The 22,768-nt window shown below is 29.9% G+C and overlaps 2 protein-coding genes across 2 annotated transcripts; one reads left to right on the top strand and one right to left on the bottom strand.

Moving 5' to 3' along the window:
* Positions 1-4,584: 4,584 nt before the first annotated feature.
* On the top strand, positions 4,585-7,788 carry LOC112786560 (arogenate dehydratase 2). Its single transcript, XM_025829940.3, has 12 exons — positions 4,585-4,970; positions 5,048-5,115; positions 5,255-5,347; positions 5,548-5,748; positions 5,831-5,911; positions 6,297-6,392; positions 6,489-6,566; positions 6,702-6,791; positions 6,889-6,956; positions 7,101-7,182; positions 7,263-7,338; positions 7,461-7,788. The coding sequence occupies exons 1-11, from the start codon at positions 4,778-4,780 to the stop codon at positions 7,320-7,322; spliced, it is 1,110 nt and encodes a 369-aa protein (XP_025685725.1). The 5' UTR covers positions 4,585-4,777; the 3' UTR covers positions 7,323-7,338; positions 7,461-7,788.
* A 671-nt stretch (positions 7,789-8,459) lies between these two features.
* On the bottom strand, positions 8,460-10,167 carry LOC112786573 (NEDD8-specific protease 1). The gene is made up of 2 exons (XM_025829946.3): positions 9,871-10,167; positions 8,460-9,374 (listed from the first exon to the last, which is right to left on the bottom strand). The coding sequence occupies exon 2, from the start codon at positions 9,372-9,374 to the stop codon at positions 8,679-8,681; it is 696 nt and encodes a 231-aa protein (XP_025685731.1). The 5' UTR covers positions 9,871-10,167; the 3' UTR covers positions 8,460-8,678.
* Between the last annotated feature and the right edge of the window lie 12,601 nt (positions 10,168-22,768).

The following is a 22,768-nucleotide window of genomic DNA, read 5'->3' on the forward strand; positions in this document are numbered from 1 at the left end:
ATTTTCATATAGATATATCAAGTTTTTTTTTTAAATAATTTAGTCAAAACAAGCTTAAAAAAATAAAATAAAAAATTGTGAAAAAATAAGAAAAGAAAATATGAAGAATCGGCTCTAATATCATAATAAAATTGTGAAAGAATAAAAAAAATAAAAATTTATTATTGTATATTGTTGTATTATATTATGGAAGGACAAAACTACCTATTTATATTAATTATTAAATTGATTTTAAATTTTAAAATAAATTAAAATAATCAGAATTTTTAAATGATTCTGTTAAAGAGATAAACATAACTAACTCAAAAGAAAAATAAGCATAATAAATTAGAGGTCACTCTGATAAAGATGTTTAAAACGTTTTTTTAAAGATGTTTTTTTATAATTAAAATTTAACACATATAACCAATTAAATCGTGTTATTTTTATTAAAATGAGGCCAAACAAATTAATTTGACCGAGAAATAGTGAATCAAATTTTGAAACAATTTAAATTAATAATTTTTTTATAAAAAATGACTACAATACCCATATTATAAAAAATGACTAAAATACTCTTATTATATATATTAATTTTGATAATCCTAAATTCTAGCTTTTTTCTTTTCTGTCGTGATAGAATTAGAATTTAGAATTTTCAAAATTAATATATATATAATAGGAGTATTTTAGTTATTTTTTATAATATAGATATTGCAGTTATTTTTTATAAAAAAAATAATTTATACTAGTTTAAAATTAAATTTATTAATTTTTTGATTAAATTGATTTGTTCGGTCTAATTTTAATAAAAATAACAGTTTAATTAATTATATATGTTAAATTTTAATTTTTAAAAAATATATTTAAAAAAATATTTTTGACATCTTTATTTGAGTGGCTCTCTAATAAAATTTGTTTTAAAAAAAGTTATGTTAACAAATAAAAATAAAATAAAAATTTAATAAGGCTAAAATATTTATCCATTGAATGCATTACCTCTTGAGTCAAAGGTCAAAAGGAAAATGGTTAAGTAAGGAAACAAAAAAGGACTATTGTTCATACTTCATAATTATTTAAATTCGTTCCTAAATAAACCATACGTGGTCGTGAATAATGCGGTCAATAATTGCATGCACCAATAGCTTCATCTTAGTGGACGATGATAACATACGAAGAATATGGATTGTTAATTGTTGATGATAGATACCAAATATATTTTATTTTTGATCAAGTCTCTTATAAAATGGAATTTGTATGTACCTTTGTCGGTCCTAGTTGTTGTCAAGTATTTTGATTTCAATTTCGGATTGTTCATTTTTCGCCACAGTTCAAATATTGTGAGCTAAGCATGCGTGTCTTGTCCATTTAGTAACAGTATTATTAGTCTATTAATGACATAATTTAGAATTTAAACAAAATGTTAATGGAATATATATGTCTATTGACATGCGTACATACAAAACATAATTAACACGCATCTTTATCAAATCGTTTTCAAAAATCTCGATTCTGATTCTCTTGATCCTCCACTTTGTTTGTTATCTATGAGGTTTTCTTAAAATATAGTATAACAAAGTCCTATGTTGGATTATCTTCTAACCAAGATAAACATTTGGGCTATTATTACTAGTTGACACTTACAGTGATTGTGTTTAGTTTGGGACAATGTAGTCAAGTTGTGTTATAATACATGTTTAAAAAATGATTAAAGGTATGTTATCCGTGTTTTAAAAGATAATAATCTAAAAGCATGTTATATATATATATATATATATATATATATATATATATATATATATATATATATATATATATATATATATATATATATATATATATATATATATATATATTTAGCAAAATTGTTATTCTTACGTCGAAATTAGTCACTAAAATCAGTCACTAATGTATTTGTGTATAAATATATGTATAATTTATTTTTTTAATGTGTATTTATATTCTAATATATATTTTATATTAGTGACTAATTTTATTAATTAATTTTAATATAAATGTAGCATAATTTTTTTTTTGTTGACTGTGTTATCCCTATATTTGTGCCAATAGGATCTGATTTGGATTCATTCAAATATAAATAAGTTAGATATTGGGTATAGTAGCATTAAATGTAAACAATTTTTTTTAGAGTTACTCTTGAGACACTAACATAAAAAGTTTTAACGTTTATCTAATTATATATATTTTTTTAAGTTATGAATTTAAAAATTAGTTAGTTTTGTTGATGTGGTCATATATGAATTGATAATTGTATAATTTTTTTTTATATTATTAGATGAAAATTAGTTTTTTTATCTTTAATTAAAATTTCTAAAAAATATCAATGAACTATAACTCAAATGACATAGTTTCTTTATACTTATTTGGAGATTGCGACTTCGAATCTCCCTATTTTTAATAAAATTACTAAAAAAACGGGAATCTAAAAATATATGGCATTAGTGATTACTAATTAGTTTATTGATTGCATAGATATTATGCAAAGTGGTTACTATGAATTAACTTTTGTTCTAAACATAAGAGTTGTTTAGGGTGCAGCGGCGGAGCTTGAAGAGATTGGGGGTGGGGGGTGTTAACACAAAAATTCTATAATAATATTTATATTGGAATAAAATTTATAAATATAATTATTTTTAAGTTTATTCTTAATATGATAATAAATAAATAACTATATAGATAGATATTATAAAATATTTAAAAAAATTCATAACTAAAAATATAACATAAATAATTATATGGATAAAAAAATTAATTTTACTACAACTAATAACTCTAACATTAAAATTATAAAACCTAGTTGATAATAAGAATAATAAATAATAATGAGAATAAGATTTTAATTGGTATAAATAAGCTAATAAAACTTTTAATTTGTAAAAGTTTATTGAAATCCAAATTTAAAATGTTATTGTAAAATAAGCAACTATACGAATAAAAAAATAGTTTTTCTATAAATAATTTTGACAATAAAATTATAAAATTTTATTGATAATGAGAATAAGATTTTAATTTGTATGAATAAGTCAATAAAATTTTTAATTTATGAAACTTATAAAAATCTAAATCCAAAATGTTAAAGTTTAAAATTAAAAATAATTGAATAAATACAAAAAAAATGAGAGTTGATCTCACAAACTTAATATAAAAAGGTGATATTTAAACTAATTGAGCTATATTTTTGTATTAATACTATTAATTTTTTTATACAAATTTTGGAGAGATCTTCATTGTCTAAACTAAGCTCGGCTTCTGTTAGGGTGAATATGAGCTAAAGTGAATGGCTTTAGCTTTCATGTCTTGCTGTTAGGGTTAGCTAACGTGATTGATCAAAATTAGTTTATTTAGTGGGCTTGAACTTGATGTGCAACCATAGATGCATGCCATGTTCTCTTTGTGGTCTTGAGTTAGATTCATTTTCCAGTTTGGATCTTGAATTGCGTCAGGCCCAACCCAACTAACTAAATCAAGCAAGCCTTTAGATAAGGTTTGTTTCACGTCCAAAAAAAAAAAAAAGAAACATAAGGTTTTTTTCCAAAGACTGTATCTAGGTGATTGGTAGTAAGAAATTCGAATTTCGAAATACACCATTTCAGTCATTTTAATACTTCTAAAAGATAAAAATAGAAGAGACTAAGAGTACTTTTTTATTTGTATTTTTTAATATAATTTTTTATTTTTTTATTTTTTCTTTACAAAATTAAAAAAAAATACTAAAAAATAAAAATAAAAAATAAAAAATACAAATCACACATATTTTAAAATTTTTAAAATTAAAAATTAAAATTTTAATAATATTTTTTTAAAAATATTTTTATTAACTTTTTAATTTTAAATTTATTTTTTATATTTATTTTAAACTAAACATAATATTTAAAAATAATATAATTTAACATATTTTATATTAAATACAATACAAAATTTAATTTAATTTTTACTAATTTTCATTCTCAATTTTAACTGACTTAAAATTTTGCCTTGCATGTAACAATTAGTTAGAAATTAATCTTTTATATTCGAATTTTATTTTATACGTACAATAATTTATTAATTAATTATAAATATTTAAATAAAATTCAGATTTACTACATATTAATCCAATCATGATATTGTGGACAACCAAAAAAATTAGTCATTTTTTATTTTTGATATAGAGAAAAAAATGTAATAATACAACACTATGAAGAAGAGAGATGTTTTTCATATATATGGTGTCAGCAGAAAACAGACCCTTCGTTTTGAGTTTGGAAAAAAATAAAAAAAGTTAAAAATTCTAATCGGACGGTCCGATTTGTAATTTTGAAAATAAAAAAAATTTTAATGTTGAAATCGGATCGTCCGATTTTCATTTTAACAAATTAAAAAAAAATAAAAAATACAAATCGGACCCTCCGATTTGGTGTTTATTTTCTTCTTCAAACAAATCGGACCCTCGGACCCTCCGATTTGTAGTTTATTTTCTTCAAATAAATTGGACCGTCCGATTTGAATAAAACACCATATACAAAAAAAATATCTAATCTTTCAATATTAATGTATTACACATGTATTTAACCAATATAAACAAAAATAGCCGAAATTAGTCTCGGATGTGTTGAATTATGTGTAAATAATTTTAATACACTGAAGAAATCAATTCGTTGGAAGTGTTTAGAAATTGGACCATAATATATTCCCAAAACCGCGAAATTCTTCTTCGGAAAACTCAATCCCCAGTTTGGCTAGCAAACAAAAACAGATTCCCTAGCGACCGTAAATTGTAATAATCCATCATCGTCCGATGGCGGCGTCACGGATCATATCGCATCCTCACCGTCCATTCTCTCCTCCGCCATCTCAACCCCATGCGCACTCCTCCATCACCCTCAACTTCACACTCCACCCACCAAAACGGTGCCGTTTAGCGTGCGTTCTTCGCGCCTCGCTTAAGGAGAACGATCTCAACGATAAAGCTGACCTATTTGCTCTTCCCCGTAACTCACTCACTCCATTCATTCGTTAATTCATTTTTTTTCTTTTTTTTTTCATTTAATTTAATTTGTTGTATTAGGGCCTTTAACTTCCACTCAGCTCTCCGATTCAGTTTCCGATGGTCCACGTCTTCAAGTTGCATATCAGGTAGTATTACTTCCATGTCTCATATTCAATTCATATATTCTTTTCAATTGAATTGTTGAGTATTGGATTTAGCATTTGCATTTTTATTTTATTTTGGTGGAGCTGTTTAATTGGGGGAATAAATTATTTTATTTTTCAGGGGGTTCCTGGTGCTTATAGTGAATCAGCAGCACAGAAGGCCTACCCAAATTGTGAAGCTGTTCCATGTCCACAATTTGAGAATGCATTTCAAGTATGATGTTGTTTTCATTTTTGCTCTTTTTTCCAAGTTTCCTCATTTGTTGCATTGGTAGGAATATGATAACATTAGAAATTGAAAGATATTCCAAATTGATTGTCATTGTAGAACTTAGTTACATAAAGAGTACTTTGATGTCGTGGATTTTTTTATTTAAGCGCAAGTTCTTGAACCACTTATTTATGTTACACTAGAAAGTTGAGAGGTGGCTTGTGGATAGAGCAGTTTTGCCAATTGAGAATTCTCTAGGAGGGAGCATCCACAGAAATTATGACCTTCTACTCAGGCACAGGTTGCATATAGTGGGAGAAGTGAAATATGCAGTTCATCATTGTCTGATGGCCAATCATGGTGTTAAACTCGAGGATCTGAAGCGTGTTCTTAGTCATCCACAGGTTTGTTTCTAAGTTTATAACTTATTATATCCTACCTTTGTTTGGACAGTCACAAACTCATCTAAGATTGGTTGTGTTTTAGGCTCTTGCACAATGTGAGCACACACTGACGAAGTGGGGATTGGTTAGAGAAGCAGTCGATGATACAGCTGGTGCTGCGCAGGTATGCATAGAATGATGGGAGCTGGTTTCTGGTATCATTCCTTGTTTTTCAGTTAAGCAACAATTGCACTTAATTTACTGAGTTTCAATTATCAAGACATTTTAGCCATTCCCACTTTTTTTGTGTGTAGGAAATATACTACTTTCCCTTTAGGCATCAGAGTATTTTATGCTTTTCATGGTTCTAGGTGTACCTTTAGTCATATAAGTTGGTCTTGATCAACTCCATGATCTACTTTTAAAATTAACCAACTTTTATCAACTTATGAAGAGTAACAACTTGAATTGATATTGAACCTTGGGTTTTAGGATGGAAAATTCGATTAAGCTGCTATTGTTGACTTTGTTATCATTGTGACTTACCCTAAGATTGTTACAAATTATAGTATATTGCCATGCATGGAGTAAAAGATGCAGGAGCGGTTGCTAGTTCTGCTGCTGCAAAGATTTATGGCTTGAATATACTTGCCCAAGACATTCAGGTCAGAACCCATGGCTGCATTGTTCTATCAAACATGATAATCATTCATGTTAATGTACATTACTAGATTTCATCTCTCACAGTTTTGTATTTTCAGGATGATTGTGATAATGTCACCCGATTTCTAATGTTAGCACGAGAACCTATAATTCCTGGTACAGATAGGCCATTTAAGGTACAGACGAATAGAATAAATAGCTGAATTGCATTGAATGCACCATACTTCTCCTCACAACTAATTGATTTGTTATACGGCTGCCTACTTATCAAATATTGTGTATAGTTGTTGATTGTGGTGTTGAATTCTCAGACAAGCATAGTTTTTTCGTTGGAAGAGGGTCCGGGAATACTTTTCAAGGCTCTTGCGGTGTTCGCTCTGCGTCAAATCAACCTTTCAAAGGTTTGTTTTTCTTATTGGCATCAGATGCTTGTTATGGAAGTTGCAAGTTTACGTCTAAAACAATTCTGATCATGAGATTTGTTTGTTTTTCTATCAGATTGAAAGCCGTCCTTTGCGGAACATGCCGCTGCGAATGGCTGATGATAATAGCAATGGGTCACCCAAGTATGAATGCCATAACTACAGCTCCTTTTTTAATTTAAATATTTTCTTTCTTCAAATTAATTATTCCAATTCATAACTAGTACTGTATCAGTGAAAAAGGTTTTATGATTTTTGTGATGATCCTAAGTTATATTTTTTGTACAGGTATTTTGATTATCTTTTTTATGTTGATTTTGAAGCGTCAATGGCTGATCCGAGGGCACAAAATGCTCTGAGGCATCTGAATGTATGCTTTAATGCTTATGAATCATATCCACAGGATTATCTAATGAGCGGATGCTCTAAAAAACTGCTATATTTTTACAGGAGTTTGCTACGTTCTTGCGAGTTCTAGGGAGTTATCCGATGGATACTGGCACAGTGTAAATAATATCCAGAAAGGGTGAGCACCATCTATCTGAACAGTTTTCCTGGATGTTATTTTGTGGTTTGCTTTATTCGATGAATTAGGATACTTTTAATGTTATGTTTTTGCTCCATTCTGAATTTCTGATGTTGATGTAGGGTTCTTCAAATTGTTTAATCATGTTCATGAATATGCACCAAGTCTGCATTTCTTCAAACGCAGACATACACAAGCATTGGATGCACAAGCTCCTAACAGTTTTGGCGTGCCTTCCCTGGCTTTAGCATCTCTTGTTCTTAGAGATATAGTGTTAGTTTAAAGCATACCTACATGTTGGTTCAAATGCAAATATAGCTTATACTCTTTCGAACTCAATTAGTTCCTCTCAGATGTTTCAAAATGATCATGCTTGTCCATTGAAGTTACGTTAAGTATTCAGATTATCTCTAAAATGAAATGATTAAACACTAATTTGACTAGAAAAAACCTGGCTTATACACTTTTGCTGGCGAGGTTATCAAGAGGTTTCAATAGATTAAGTGCTAGTTTGGATATTTTATATTTATTTGCAATTCCCTAGCTTACTTATTAAGCAATCAACGGTTTGGAGAAATCAACTGTGTGCTAATAAACCTCGTTTACGCTTTGAAAGTTACACTTGGTGTTCTATGGTGGTTTTTTGTAAAGAATTTTTGCATCAGCGAAGTTCGGGCTAAAACAACAAATCGTAGCATTTTATCATTCATATATTAGCTTGGAAAATAAAAGTTAACAGCATAATGTTCTTCATTATCCAAAACTTCAGCTAAGTACACTAATTAAAAATATAATTTATTATCATATCTTGCCCAAATGAGGGGACTCGTTAGCTTTCTGGGTAATGCATGAATGTTGGATTTTTCATTTTCATCCAATAGGTTGCAATAGATCTAAAGAAGCTAAAATATGACATAAGAATTAGAGAAAGAAATAAACAATTATGGGACTGCGATAATTCAAAGTAGGATAGTGTTGTCTTTCTGTTACTATAATTTCTTTTTATGGCAATAAATATGACATCTAATGTTGCATATCTATAGACCGTTTGTTTTGCTTAGACAGTAGCATTAATGTATGAGTTGATGAGTAAAAAGGTAAAAATGTGTTTGAACTTTGAATAGTTCTAAAACTTTAGATGTTATATTAACAACATCGATAAGCTGTTTGGAATCTTTACAGGCTATGCCAACTTACACGTTGCTTCAGACATGAAACTCATCAAAATGTGTTCTACATTATTAGTATTTACTGCTATCTCAACTCCCATTAATATGATCAAATCAAACAATTATGCAGATGTCTTCTAAATCTTGAGTTAGAGGATGCTCCACTTAGATTCAAGAGTTTTGATTTGTTGCCATTAGCTTTTTAACCAAGGTCAAGATCTCACCCCGCATCTCGGCAACCGCAATTGGAGTAACCTGTTCCTTCACATCAGGGAACCACAGCTCCGTTAAATCAATATTTTTGCAGTTTACATGCCAGTTGCATATCACTCTTGCTATGGCCATGACATACAAACCACAATCATAACCATTCTCTTGTTGGGGTGAATCAGTCCATTCCAAAAAGCTAGGTTCAGATGCCAATCCGGATTGCCCCATGTATCCACCAACAGCTCTATAGAGTTGCTTAGCAGGTGCTGAGTTCATGCCTCTGCAACTATCATGGTGAACAAACTTGTTAGCACGCCTGTAATACGCAAGTAGGCTCCAGTGAGACCCACCTTCAGCTTTACCAACATCTTCGTTATCGTTGATGGGGAATATAACCAGTTCCTTATCAGACAAATGAAGAGGCTCTATGAAATCTTTGAGAGCCTCAGCAACAGGACATTTCATGATCCAAAATGCAATGGAGGGTGGAACCAGCAGGGTATCCTGAGAGGGATAACAAGATGGAAGATAGCTGAAATACAACTCGATAACTCGATCATTAAGATAAAACGGACCGTTGAGGATGGTTAGATCATAACGCCGAAGCACAACATCGTTGTAGCTAAGAATCATCTCATCTGATGGTGATCCCTTCATCTGATGAAAATGAAAGTTCAATGTCTTAGTTAGATGAACAATCACCTACTTTGCTATTTTAAATTTTCTTGCTCTAGTTTGTGATAAAACATTCAAAACATCTTCAAACCAGTTCCCCTTTCCCTCAACTTTCTTTTGCCTCCTCCAAAATCAAACCTCACAAACAGCCCACAAAGGTTTTCATTTTTCACGGATAAATGCAACAAAAGGAAATGCACAAATATCAGTTTTTCAGCTGGGCATTTTCGCATACATCTGGATCTGGTGAACATTTTCTTTAACACAATAACCTAGGCATCAAGTTCTTCAGATCAAAGTTGGGCACACGCTACATATTCAAGCAACCTAATTATCTAAGGGAATTAGGGATTGCATAATAATAAATTAAAAAGAAAAGATCCATTTCTAAATTATCAACGATAATACAAGAAAACTCGTTTCCCAATTATTGAAAAATGAGCAAGGATTAATAACCCTAAACCTAGAAAGAACTTACAGTCAAATTGAAGAAAAGTACTGGTTGGTTGGTTGGTTGGTTATTGATTCAGGAAAAGTTGGAGTTTGATATGTAAGAACCCTCAGGAAAGCATCGATGTCAAATACTCGCACGAGTGAGTGAGTATCACTGCCTCAGAAGTAATTTGTTGTTCGACTTTTGCACACAATGGAATGCAAGTTCTCTTGGGCTCAATTCTGGTTAGTGGTTACTGTAGAAGTGTTCTATATACCATTTGATTATTTTTTGTGAATATAATTTTTCAAAGGTGAATATTTTTCTTGAGAAGTTCGAAGTGTACAACAAGGGATAATAGTCAATTTGGTTTAAGAAAGATCGCTTATTTTTTATTTTTATTTTTTTGATGATTTTTTTAATCAAATTAATTTTTAAATAATTTTATTTAAATTATATTAGTTTTTTTTGTTATTTTTTTACATTATCGTTACCACTTTTGTTTAGAGACTATTTTTATCTTCGTTCAGGTCCCATCCAATCTTTATCATATAGATTTTTCACATGGCGAATTCCTAACCTTCCAGAGTCCCTTGGGTTTTTTATTTTTCTCCAAATGAGTTTTTTTTTTTTTATTTGTTTCGTCTCATCCCAAAAAAATTTCTTACAATTAAGATCAATCATATTACACGTAGACATTGATAATAAAGGAGTTTGCATTTAGTAAGTAGGAATAGAGGTAAAGACATATTTCATTAGAGTAATCCTTCCGGCTAGAGATAATATTCTTGCTTTTTAGCTATTCAATCTGGTATTAGCTTGTTGATAATGTCTTTATAAGTATTTTTTGAAACCTTCGAGTGTAGAAGAGGCACTTTAAAATATTTTCCGAAATTATTTATTCTTGTAAACCGCAGCATTCTACTAATCGCTTTCTTAACTCTGTGACTCATATTGGAGGAAAAGAAAATGCGAATTTTATCATTATTTACTTTTTAGCCTAAACTGTTGCAAAAGATTTCAATAACTTTTTTAATAACCTCTGCTTGTTTCATACTAGCCTCTCTAAACAGGATGATAAAACAGAATGAGATCATCCGCAAAGCATAAGTAAAAAAGTTTAGGGCCACCTTGATTTAGGAAAATCGGCTTCCACTAGTTGTACTCCACTGCGACACTAATAAATTGGAAGAGGCGTTCTATACACAAGAGAAAAAAATACGACGATAAAGGATCATTCTAACAAATGTTTCGAGTAGGAGAGAATTCGTCTAAGACTTTTCTGATCTAAAAAACCCTCATCTTTGTCATAGAGATGCATTTAGAAATAAGATTAATGGAAAGTTAGGGCAAATTAATATCCTTCAGAATATCTTCAATAAAGTTCCGCTTCAGTCTATCATATGTTTTTTTTCAAGTCAATCTTAATTGTCATCCACCCTTTCACTCTTTTCTTCAATCTCATAGAATTTCTGAGTAATTATAATATTATCTGAATCCTACTTTCCAGAAACAAAGCTGCGTTGGGTAGGTTGAACTAATATATCCATAACTCTTCTGAGTCTCCTAGCTAACGCTTTAGTAATGATTTTATAAGAAACATTACATAGACTAATAAGGTGCATTTGTTTCAGACTATAAATTGGTTTCACTTTCGAAATAAAGATAATGAACGTATTATTTATCTCACCAATAATCCCAGGATTTGCAAGAATTTTTTCCACCAGTTACTACACGTCATTTTCCACAGTATTCCATTGCTCTTGATAGAAAATCGCTAGTAGACCTTTTTTTCTGGTACTTTCAAACTTCCAATACTAAACAGATATTCTTTTATCTCTACAATAGTAAAATTGCTTCCAATCTGATTCAACTTATCATTACAAAGAGTGGGAAAAATTTTGTTTAAGATAAACGGAATATTCGGGAGGTCATTAGAGTACAAATTAGTATAAAAAGAAGTAACTATGTGCTCCAGATCAATGTTGTTTAAAACTCAATTACTTTCATCATCTTAAAAGGAAATAATCTTGTTTCTTCTTCTTCTAGCTATAGTAGTGCCATAAAAAAATTTAGTGTTTCGATTCCTGAATTTAATCCATTTGCATCGTGATTTCTAAAACCAAAAGAGCTCCTCTTAAACTAAAATATCTTTGTATTTGGTCCAGAATTTTCTTACAGTTTCTCAAAAAACCTATTATTTTCCGTATTCAAACGGTTACTTATCCCTTAAAGTCTTCTCAAGATTTTGGATTTCTTTTGATGAATATTCCCAAAAATTATCGAGTTCCAATCTTTAACCGAATTCTGAAACTCCTCAATGCACAAATTCCATGAGTTCTGATGGTTCCAACATCTATTTACCATGTTCTCAAAGTTATGATGGTTCCATGCATTATATATATCCCTTGTTGATAGCTATTACATTGCATTTGCAATTATATTATTGAGAATTAATTTTGTTATTTTTAATGGTTCAAGGTCAAAGTTATTAAAGATAGAGAGTAATAATGTACAAGAATAGTGTGTAAAACTGTATTGTTGTCTTTTTTTGTATTGCTGTCTTTCTTTATTAGTTACTAGTGTCCATCTTGATAAGTCTTGAGCTTCAATAATCACTGACTATGTCTTTCTTGATTAGTTACTAGTGTCTTTTTTGATAAGTCTTGAACTTCAATAGTCACTAGTCATGTATATATATAAAGCAAACTTGGCTAGTGACTATTGAAGTTCAAAACTTATCAAAAAAGACACTAATAACTAATCAAAAAAGACAGCAATATAAAAAAAGACAACAATATAATTTTATGCACTATTCTTGTACACTATTATTTTCTATCCTCAATAAAAGTGTAAAACTCTTTAGGATAATTATCTGTAAAATAATTATGTAAAAGGAAAAGTTTTGTACCAACTTTTAGGAGGTTGTCCAAAATAAATAATTTCATTGAAATAGTATATTATAGTATTGGATATTTGTATAAAATTATAACTTTTTTCTAACATGAGAATGTTTTTTAGACCGTAGACATTTCAGCATGTTTTTCGAAACCTGAGAAAGATGCAAAGACCATCTCTCTTAGACGTAGTTACGTACTTACTTTGTTGAACTTGAAATTAGTGTTTGTTGAAAAGTTTATAGGACTTCTTGAACATTTTTCAAATATATAATTAAAATATGGTTTAAGACTATTATTTGCCACTTAAAATAAAACACGATTAATTAGTCACTACACAACTCAATTAGAGGAATAAGTCCTGGATTGAATCAACGTTGACATAAAAATTTCATTCATGATTTATATCATCCTTTTGGTGAAGTTAGGCTGAGAGCAAGACCACTTGGAGGTGTTTTGTTGACTGAGCCTTTCCAATTTTAGCTGCCTGACTTTGCTTTACACGTGTTTCTCACGTGCTTTTTTTTTTCAATTTTGTTTTCCACTTTCAAAATTTCCAGCTTTAGTAAGAATGGGGATTGACACAAATTTTGTAACTTTGGGCTATTTTTGGTTAGTGTTTCTAAGATATATAGACACATATATAAATACATAAAAATTCATAAATATAAAAATACATAAATTTTATAATATGTTTGGTGATACATATGGATAAATTAAATATTAATTTTACTCTTTAGGTCTTATGCATTGATAATTTCAAAAATAGTTAAGGATAAAAAAATTAAATTTTGTGTTTTATATATTCATTATATTGTGTCTCCGTGTCTTAATTTTAAAAAAGAACATTAAATACATATATTTTAATGTTGACATTTTGTACATTTTAAAAAATCCAGCAAATGGGCTAAATTGTGATGTGGTTGATATTTTTCAGAAGATACAGGAGCTTCTATCAAGATCCTGGGTTGTGGATTTTGAATGGATTACCCATGATGCTAACGCTGTGGCAGATTGGCTGACGAGATATAGGATAATCTTTTTTTTTCTTTGTTTCTTTTTGTTTAGTCACAAAAAAATACATATATTTTATATGTATCTGTGTATCAGTATATCTATTTAAATTCGTGTCTTATAACAACCGCCATTCACCCTTTTTAGAAACAAAATTAAATTCGAAATTTAAAAATAGTTAGGAAATGGGTTTAGAATTTTGAATTATAGATAGAAATTTAATAACAGTCATTCTTTTGAATTTAAAATTATCCCAACTACCCTACCACTGAAAGTATATAAATAAGGGTACACCAATAGGTAGAAGATCACCCTTCTCTCTTTACGAAAATATTCCATGTGTAAACACAAGAGCCAAGCTCCTAGGCAATAAAGAGGCGTTAGAAAAAGAGTAGGGAATTATGCTTTTTACTTTTATGTTTGTCATGTATTATGCTCTATTATTATTTTTACCATCTATGCATGTTATCATGTTTTGGTGTCTTATGACATTAATTATCTTTTTCCTCTCATTTATCCACATTGATCATGTTTGTCCATTATGTTATTCATGTTCTCTTAAGTCATTAGTACATGCCTTCTTATAAGTTTTATTCAATTATTTAATATGCTCTATTTTCATTAGGTGCATTTATATAATCTTTTAGTTTATGCCATTATATTATTAATATTTCTTTAGGGTCAAGAGTACATACTATTTTATAAGTTTTATTCAATTATTTAATATGTCATATCTTCTATATTTTAATATGACCTTTCAATTTATGCCATTATGTTACTAATATCTCTTTAATTAGAGAGTATATACATATACTATGCCATATAACTAGGATTTTATTATTTCACATGTCCTTTTTGTTACTATATTTGTCCATTTTTTTTGCATGATTTCTTCTTATATAATTTTTTTTTATATATGCCTAAACAACCCTATTTGTAAATTAAACTGAGGGAATGATCCTTGGAAGATGACCCCAAAGACAAGATATCGGCAAGAGAAAGTGATCGATGGAGATGAACCTTCGATAAGAGATGACTCTCATTTTTATACCATTTTGAGCTTAATACATTCCATAAAAACTACAAGTTAAGAAAGGAGAAGTATAAAGGAAAGTTTGATTATAATATTTTTATGATTATCTTCTTAAGTTGTGATTATGTTGATGTTTCTAAGTTATTATCCTTTTTATTTGACTTGCCTATGTCAATATTACGTGCTTTTTTTATACCTATTATGTTTTACGTTTTACAAGAAAGGTTCATAATATATGCTATGTCATATGATTTTTAAATCCGCATATGAGTTGGGGATAGATATGGAGGTGTTACATAGCATTTCTACGGAGACTTTTTAAGTTATCATCCTTTCTTTTTTTTCATACTATCTCAAGAGGAACATGGCACATCGGATGGAGATGACGCAGCGCCCCCGAGAGCAACTTTTGAGTATGACCCATCGAAGCACGCATGGGTAGTTACGACCACTACTACCGTGCTCCAAACTATCTACTTAGGTCGAGATTTCGTAAAAAAGACCCCAACTGCCTGTCATAACCTTCCTAGATACGAACACTTCAGCACCCAAAAAACGGTCACTCGAGGTGGTATATCTTAAATCTGGTGACTGTTTCTTGAGTGCTGAAGTGTTTGTATCTAGGTACGACAGACAATTGGGGGTCTCTTTCTACGAAATCTTGACCTAACTAGATAGTTTGGAGCACGGTAATAGTGATTGTAACTACCCACGCGTGCTTCGAGGGGTCATACTCAGAAGTTATCCTCGAGGCGCTACGTCGTATCCATCTACTATGCCATGTTTCTCTGGAGATAGTATGAAAAAAAGAAGGGATGAGAACTTAAAAAGTTTCGGTAGGAGTGCTATGTAACACTTCCATATCTATTCCAATCCATATGTGGGATTTAAAAATCATATGGCATGACATGTATGATGAATCTTTCTTGTAAAACTTAAAATATATTAGGTATAAAAGAAAAATACATAATGTTGACATAGGCAAGTCAAATAGAAAGGATAATAACTTATGAAACATCAACATAATCACAATTTAAGAAAATAATCTTAAAAATATTATAATCAAACTTTCTTTTAGACTTTTCCTTTCTTAACTTGTAGCTTTTATGGAAGGTATTGAACTCAAACTGGTATAAAAATAGGAATCCTCGTTCCTTACGAAGGTTCTTATCCCAAACATTTTGGCGATCACTTTCCTGTATCGAAGGATTATCTCAATCGATCACCCTCCCTTACCGAGGGATCATATCGATATATTGTCTTTGAAGTCACCTTCCCTTATCGAATGATCATTTCTTCGATTCAATTTACAAATAGAATTGTTTAGGCATACATAAGAAGAAAATCGTACAAGAAGAAATCATGCAAAAAGATTGACAAATATGGTGATAAAAAAGACATGTAAAATAATGAGATCCTAGTTATATGTCACAGTATATGCATGTACTCTCTAATTAAAGAGATATTAGTAACATAATGTCTTAAATTGAAAGATCATATTAAAGTACAGGGTATATTAAATAATTGAATAAAACTTATAAAAGGGTATGCACTATCGACCCTAAAGAAATATTAATAATATAATAGCATAAACTAAAAGATCATATAAATGCACATAATGAAAATATGGCATATTAAATAATTGAATAAAACTTATAAGAAGACATGTACTAATGACTTAAGAAGACATGAATAACATAATGGGCAAACACGATTAATATGGATAAAAAAGAGGAAAAAGATAATTAATGCCATAAGACACTGAAATGGTAAAAAATAATAATAGAGCATAATATATGCCAAACATAAAAGTAAAAACTAAAAAGCATAATTTTCATTTTTTTTTAACGCCTCTTTATTGCCTATGAGCTTGCCTCTTGTGTTTGCACAATATTTTTGTAGAGAGAGAACGGAGAGGATTAATGTTTGAGAGGGATGATCTTCTACCTATTAGTGTACCTCTATTTATATACTTTCAGCGATAGAGTGGTTGAGATAATTTTAAATTCAAAAGAAGGACGATTATTAAATTCTTATCCATAATTTAAAATTCTAAACTCATCTCCTAACTGATTTTTAAATTTCGAATTTAATTTTATTTCTAAAAAGGGTGAAGGACGGCTGTTACATGTCTCACCAAATAAATAGTAAATATATACCACCGTGTTTAACAATTTATGTTTATATCTTAACAAACAAATACAATTTTATTGACTTTTGAAATATTAGAATGATCCAAATGGTGATACGAAATCTTATAATCCTTAATTGAATAACGATAACATAATAAAATTTTACCAAATCTTAATTTAAATTGTATCAGTTTTAATTTTTAAAGTATTGAGAATATGTTAGAACAAATCATAGCATAATTAAGTTATTAGTCATTAATGATTGTTGCATTCATAAAATAAAATTTAAATTTTGGATATTTTTAAATGAATAATTAAGTTGATCATTCGATTAATTTAATTTAATTGTTTGCAACAAGTATATTATCTTTATTATAAATTATTGTTTAATCTAAAATTATAACTCAATTAAATGACTTCGATGTTAAAAATGTCCAATATTAATATGACATTAAAGTTAAATAATCATATTAGAGATATACAAATAAATCAGCCACTATATCTATAGAATATATACTAAAATATAAAATATAAAATATATATTAAAAATAATTAAATAATACATATATTTATATAAAAAATATATAATAATTAATTTAATTTTTTTTTCACATAGCATTTTTTGAGATTTAAATGCGCTATTTATGTTAGATTACTTCTTCCATTATTTTCATTGTCATATGGAAGTTTTCCGAGCTCATCATCTTCTTCCTCTCTAATGACATCTTATGACAAATTTTTAATCTCCATACAAATTTGATAAATTATGAGATTTTAGATGAAATGTTTCATTATTATTTAGGCAAATTAATTATATGATTGTAATCGAACTATAATTCAAATAACATAATTTATTTATCCTTATTTAGAGATTTTAGATTTGAATCTCATTTTTAACTAAATTTTTTTTATCTATATGACTATTTAAAAGACAGACTATTATCCTTGTGGAGATTTTCCAATACCAATGTTAGTATAAAATAAATCTCGACCAGAGAAGTGTATCAATCGACTTCAATGATTATTCCGTTACCACAATATTTAGAAATCAAGCATAAGAAGTCAAAGTAAATATGATGATTGATAAAATGATGATACTAAAGAGTGAAGTCAAAGAAATAGAAGAGTTGATCGAGATATTGCTGAGCCAAAATATATATCATATTTTGTGAAATGTTGATAACGATGAAGGGTGTTAATGGTGAGAGTCGAAAGTTAAACAAAGCGTTTAGCAAAATTGTTAATGTGTAAAGATCATGACAGTCGAAGATATGCGTAAAGAGTCACAATTAACGTGCGCTTAAATTTAAAGTTATTCCTAATGTATAAACTGTTATGAATGTGGGGTGAATTAGTTAACTCTCAAAAATGTGGGTATATATCTTTAAAGAGCAAGTGAAAGAAAGAATGTGGAAGATCTTATAAAACGGTTAAGAAAAAGCTTCTCAATTTTCTCTATGAATAGGATGAGAAAAATTTTAGAAGGGACTTCTATTCAACAACACAAAATCACACTAAAAATTATGTAAATTTTCAGTTATATTGACGCTACAAAAAATTATGAAATGTAAGTACATGTAAATATTAAAAGTTGATTTGTTTAATTTATGTATTTTATTTCCAGTTTTAGTTGAGGTCCTTTCTATTCTTTCACTTTTAAATTTTGTTATGTATTTGTCAATTGTCGGTTATATTTTTTAATATTTTAATGTTTTCTTCTCTTTTCTTTCGTTCATTCTCATTTTAAATTTGTGCTTGATTCTAATTTTTGTTTCTATTCATAATTAAACATCTGTTTATATTATTGTTGGTAAAAAATTTGATTTTTTTAACTATCAATAATTTCGACTATAAAAACAGTATTTCGATTACAGAAGTAGAAATAGGTAAGTCGAAGTCAAAAAAAGATAATACAAATAGCTTTGGGATTGAAAGGATAGTTATTTCTTTTTTTTATCATCAAGACTTGCTATTCGACATTCAAGTTGAGTGGAGGACATGAATATAAAATTTGAGGGGCAAGTTGAAGAAACGTGGAGTTTTAAAGACTAAAGAAGATGTGGATGTCAGAATTTGGGAGTCAAGATTTTTCATGATCAAGGCAAAGTCATGGTTAAGAAAAAAGAGGAAGTAAGATAGTGGATAAACATGTTCTATGGCAAGTCTATTTCCATGATCTATAAATAGTAGAAATTCAAAAGAGTTCGGAGACTTAAATCAAGAACACTAGATCATCACATAAGCTCATCAAATTTCCAGTCTCCGCGACGCAACGAAAGAATATAGAGTGCAAGTGCATGTGAGTGTTAGAAATTAATTTGTAACTTGTTTTCTTTTGCTTATTTGGTTCAGTTTTATTTAATTTCTTTGAATTTTGTTATTTATTTATTAAATCAATATTTGGTGCTTTTATCGTCTTTGTCCATTTAATTATTTATTCCTTTGTTATTTATCATAAAGTTTACCACTAGTATTTTCGACATAGATTGCCTTGACATCAATTAAGTAATTTTTGGGTCGAGCTCACTCTTTTTTAGAAGAGTCGTATCTGCTCTCCGATACTTGAGATTTTGATGCAAGCTCGTTTCGATACCACCTGTCGAAGTCGAACAAGTGAAATAATTATATTGCTTATTTATAATACAAAAATTGTAATTTTTTATTCTATCGATATTTGATTGATAAATCTCGGGTAAAAACCTTTTAAAGGAGTTATATTAATTCCTATTGAGATCGTTAATATAAGTTTGATCGATATAAATTTAATCAAAACTCCATATTAAAAACAAAAACAAAATGAAACAACAAGTAAGAATTAGTAGTAGGGATGGCAATGGGTCTCCAACGGGTGGAGATATCCCCCTCCAGAATACACAATGTGGTGCTTTTCAACCTACATCTGGAAAACAACAACACGTATAAAATGAGAATCAGAGGTTCTCAGCATGATAGTGGTGCCGCATACATAAGATATAAGGTCTCGGAAAAACCAGAAGCAATCCTAGAACTTCCAACAAAAGATTCAAACTTAAAACTAACATTGAAAACCATAGATAGGGTGAGGTATCTAAATATTATAGATTCTATCTCAATTTCTAACTTAAGTCCCTAGGTTCATCAATTTTTTTTCGATCCTCCAAAACACCGATGCATAGACAAACAAAGCAGACAAGGCAAACACAAGTAGATATTCAAATATAGAAAATAAGCATAGATATTCAAATAAGCAAACCCAAGTAATGCAAAACCAAACAAGCCACATAAATGCTATGATGCATGCCTTTTCTACTGGCCGTGAGCTCACGTGTCGGTTACTTTGCCAAAACCTGACACATCTGGCAGCTAACCCGAATATTGTCCTCTTGAAAATCGGTGAGTGGTACACTACCACGAACCCCACCATTGCGAGTAGTACACCACCACAAACCTCGCAAGATCTTCAATTGGAAAACAACACACACACGTGGGCGGTAAACCACCACGAACCACACATAACATTCTCTTTTAAAAACATGTGAGTGGTACACCACCACGAACCCCATACAACATCTCTTTTAAAAACATGTGGGCGGTTCACTACCACGAATCCCACACAACATTCTCTTTTAAAAACACGTGGGCGATACACCACCACGAACCTCACCTACATCTCGACATTGGGCAAACGGTAAACCACCACGAACCTTGTCATCTTGACCATTCCGACCATATTCAGTCATCGCCAATCTCAACATTCACCCCTTAATTTAGTTACATCATAAGTCAAACCTCACTATTTTCAATTCATTAATCATACGTCATCATCAACTCTACACTTCCCCAACCATAATTTTTATCCTTTCAAACCTTTTTTTCACTTCCAAGTAACCTCCCTTTTCATAGATTAATCTTGTCACTATACTTAAAACTAATCTTTAGGGTCTAAAAGAGTAAAAATAGAGGTTTAGAGGTTTAAAATTATATTTTAAAACACAAAATTCACTTTGCTGATTTTAGGGGTCACGCGTACGTGTGGGCGTATTTTTTTTTCTCGCGTAGCATGCACCTTGCTTGCGTACGCGAGATGTCCAACCCGAAAGGGTTGGTCACGTTGCGTGTAGGTGGTCGCGTACGTAAAATATGCAGAGTGGTAAAATGCTAAATGCTACAGAATTTTAATTTTACACTATGAATTTTCAATGCGCATAACTTTTTTGTTTTAAAGTATTTTTCATCCGTTCTTCAAATGGAGTAAACTTTACGGACTCAATTTTGTTATAAAATAAGTTTGAAAAAAATCGAAGGCCCAGAAGCCAAGTTATGGACTGTCCAAGTTTAGTCAAAAACCAAGTTTTTACCAAAGATTTCTAAACATCTTTTTCACCAATTTTCTTTTCCGAAACCAAAGTCCTACATTTCAAAATGACTCCAAACACACTCAACATAGCTCCATATTCAATCACAACCAATCATGTCTCAATTTTAAACTACTTCATTCCACAAGTTCTCAAATATACAAACACAATTATCAATTTATCAACATTCATATGTTCACATTCATAATCTTCATCCATTAGCATCAAATTCATCATTCATCAATCTATTTTACCAACACCAACCGCATTCACAACAATGAATTATCAATCTAACCATACCTCATCATTTTAACATACATTGACAACTAAAGTTATTAAACATGCTCCAAACACATATTCAACTTATTCTCTAGTCATCTAACCTAAGTTTTCATAAAATATTATATATTAAATACGAGAAACCAAAACCATACCTTGGTCGATTCTTTGTAAAACTCGGAACGTCACAATTGACCACCTTTCCACAAAACCCAAGGTTCCAAACTTCTCCAAACAGAAAATTCAGCTACCAAGTCCAAAACTCAAGCTTCCAACTCCATGAATTTTCCACCAATATATATATATATATAAAATTCAATCTAATATCATATAAACACCACTAAATCAATATAGGATATGCTATATACAAAATTTTACAATGGTTAAAGACTTCTCACCTTACCAACGGAAAATTGGGACAAGATCCGACAAGTCCACCAAGCTAATTTGATCTTAAACACCGAAATTACACAATTCCTCACCACTAAACCCAAATAATTTCAAAATTAGGAGAGAGAAAATTGAAACTGAAAAATGACTTTCTTACCTAATTGAGTACTGGCTTTGTAGAGCTCGACGTTGCAGTCGCGTGGCCGCAAACGGTGTGGCGATCGAAGCTCCGGATTGAAAGTTAAGTGAATTTGAAATTAGATTAAAGGTTTTGGTGTTTTTGGCTTCTCCTCATGCAAGCTTCAGCGTTTTTCACTGCTTTGGGAAGAAGAAGAGCTGATGCTCTTCATATGTAAGGGGTTGGACTGAGCCTTGGGCCCATTATGGGCACGGTTCGCTTGTTTCGGATCGTTCGACCTAATTTTTGACCAAATTCTTTAAAATTAGTGTCAAAATTCTTATTTTAATTAGTTCTATCTCATAAAATTATTAAATTCATATTTCTAATCTCTTGAATGAATAGTTAATTTATTGGCTAATTATTTACTAATTTCACGAATTTTACACTCATTCCCGCCCCGTCCTTGCGACATGTAACGGAAATCTCATATCCGCGGGAGATTGGGATCTTTGTAGATTCTTTAGAAAACTAAAATAAATCCATTACAATTACAATTACATTCAAAATCCTAATCACCAGCAACATTCAATCTAAATTCACAAATCATACCCAAACCAAATCAATTAAACACAAAAAAATATCCAAATCATAAAAACTTTTATATTCATTCATCCAACTTAAAATCCAATTCAGCCAAGCATAACTACATACCAAATTAATTCACCAGTCACATCAAACACCCA

The sequence above is a fragment of the Arachis hypogaea genome, chromosome 3 (genome assembly GCF_003086295.3).
Source record: "Arachis hypogaea cultivar Tifrunner chromosome 3, arahy.Tifrunner.gnm2.J5K5, whole genome shotgun sequence".
Lineage (NCBI taxonomy): Eukaryota > Viridiplantae > Streptophyta > Magnoliopsida > Fabales > Fabaceae > Arachis > Arachis hypogaea.

What these genes read in the sequence shown, in the direction of transcription:
- LOC112786560 (XM_025829940.3), top strand. Translation starts at nt 4,778, where the DNA reads ATGGCGGCGTCACGGATCATATCGCATCCTCACCGTCCATTCTCTCCT. An exon ending in TACTTGCCCAAGACATTCAG is followed by an intron (nt 6,393 to 6,488) that starts GTCAGAACCCAT and finishes TTGTATTTTCAG; the next exon opens with GATGATTGTGATAATGTCAC. An exon ending in AATAGCAATGGGTCACCCAA is followed by an intron (nt 6,957 to 7,100) that starts GTATGAATGCCA and finishes TTTTTTGTACAG; the next exon opens with GTATTTTGATTATCTTTTTT.
- LOC112786573 (XM_025829946.3), bottom strand. Translation starts at nt 9,374, where the DNA reads ATGAAGGGATCACCATCAGATGAGATGATTCTTAGCTACAACGATGTT.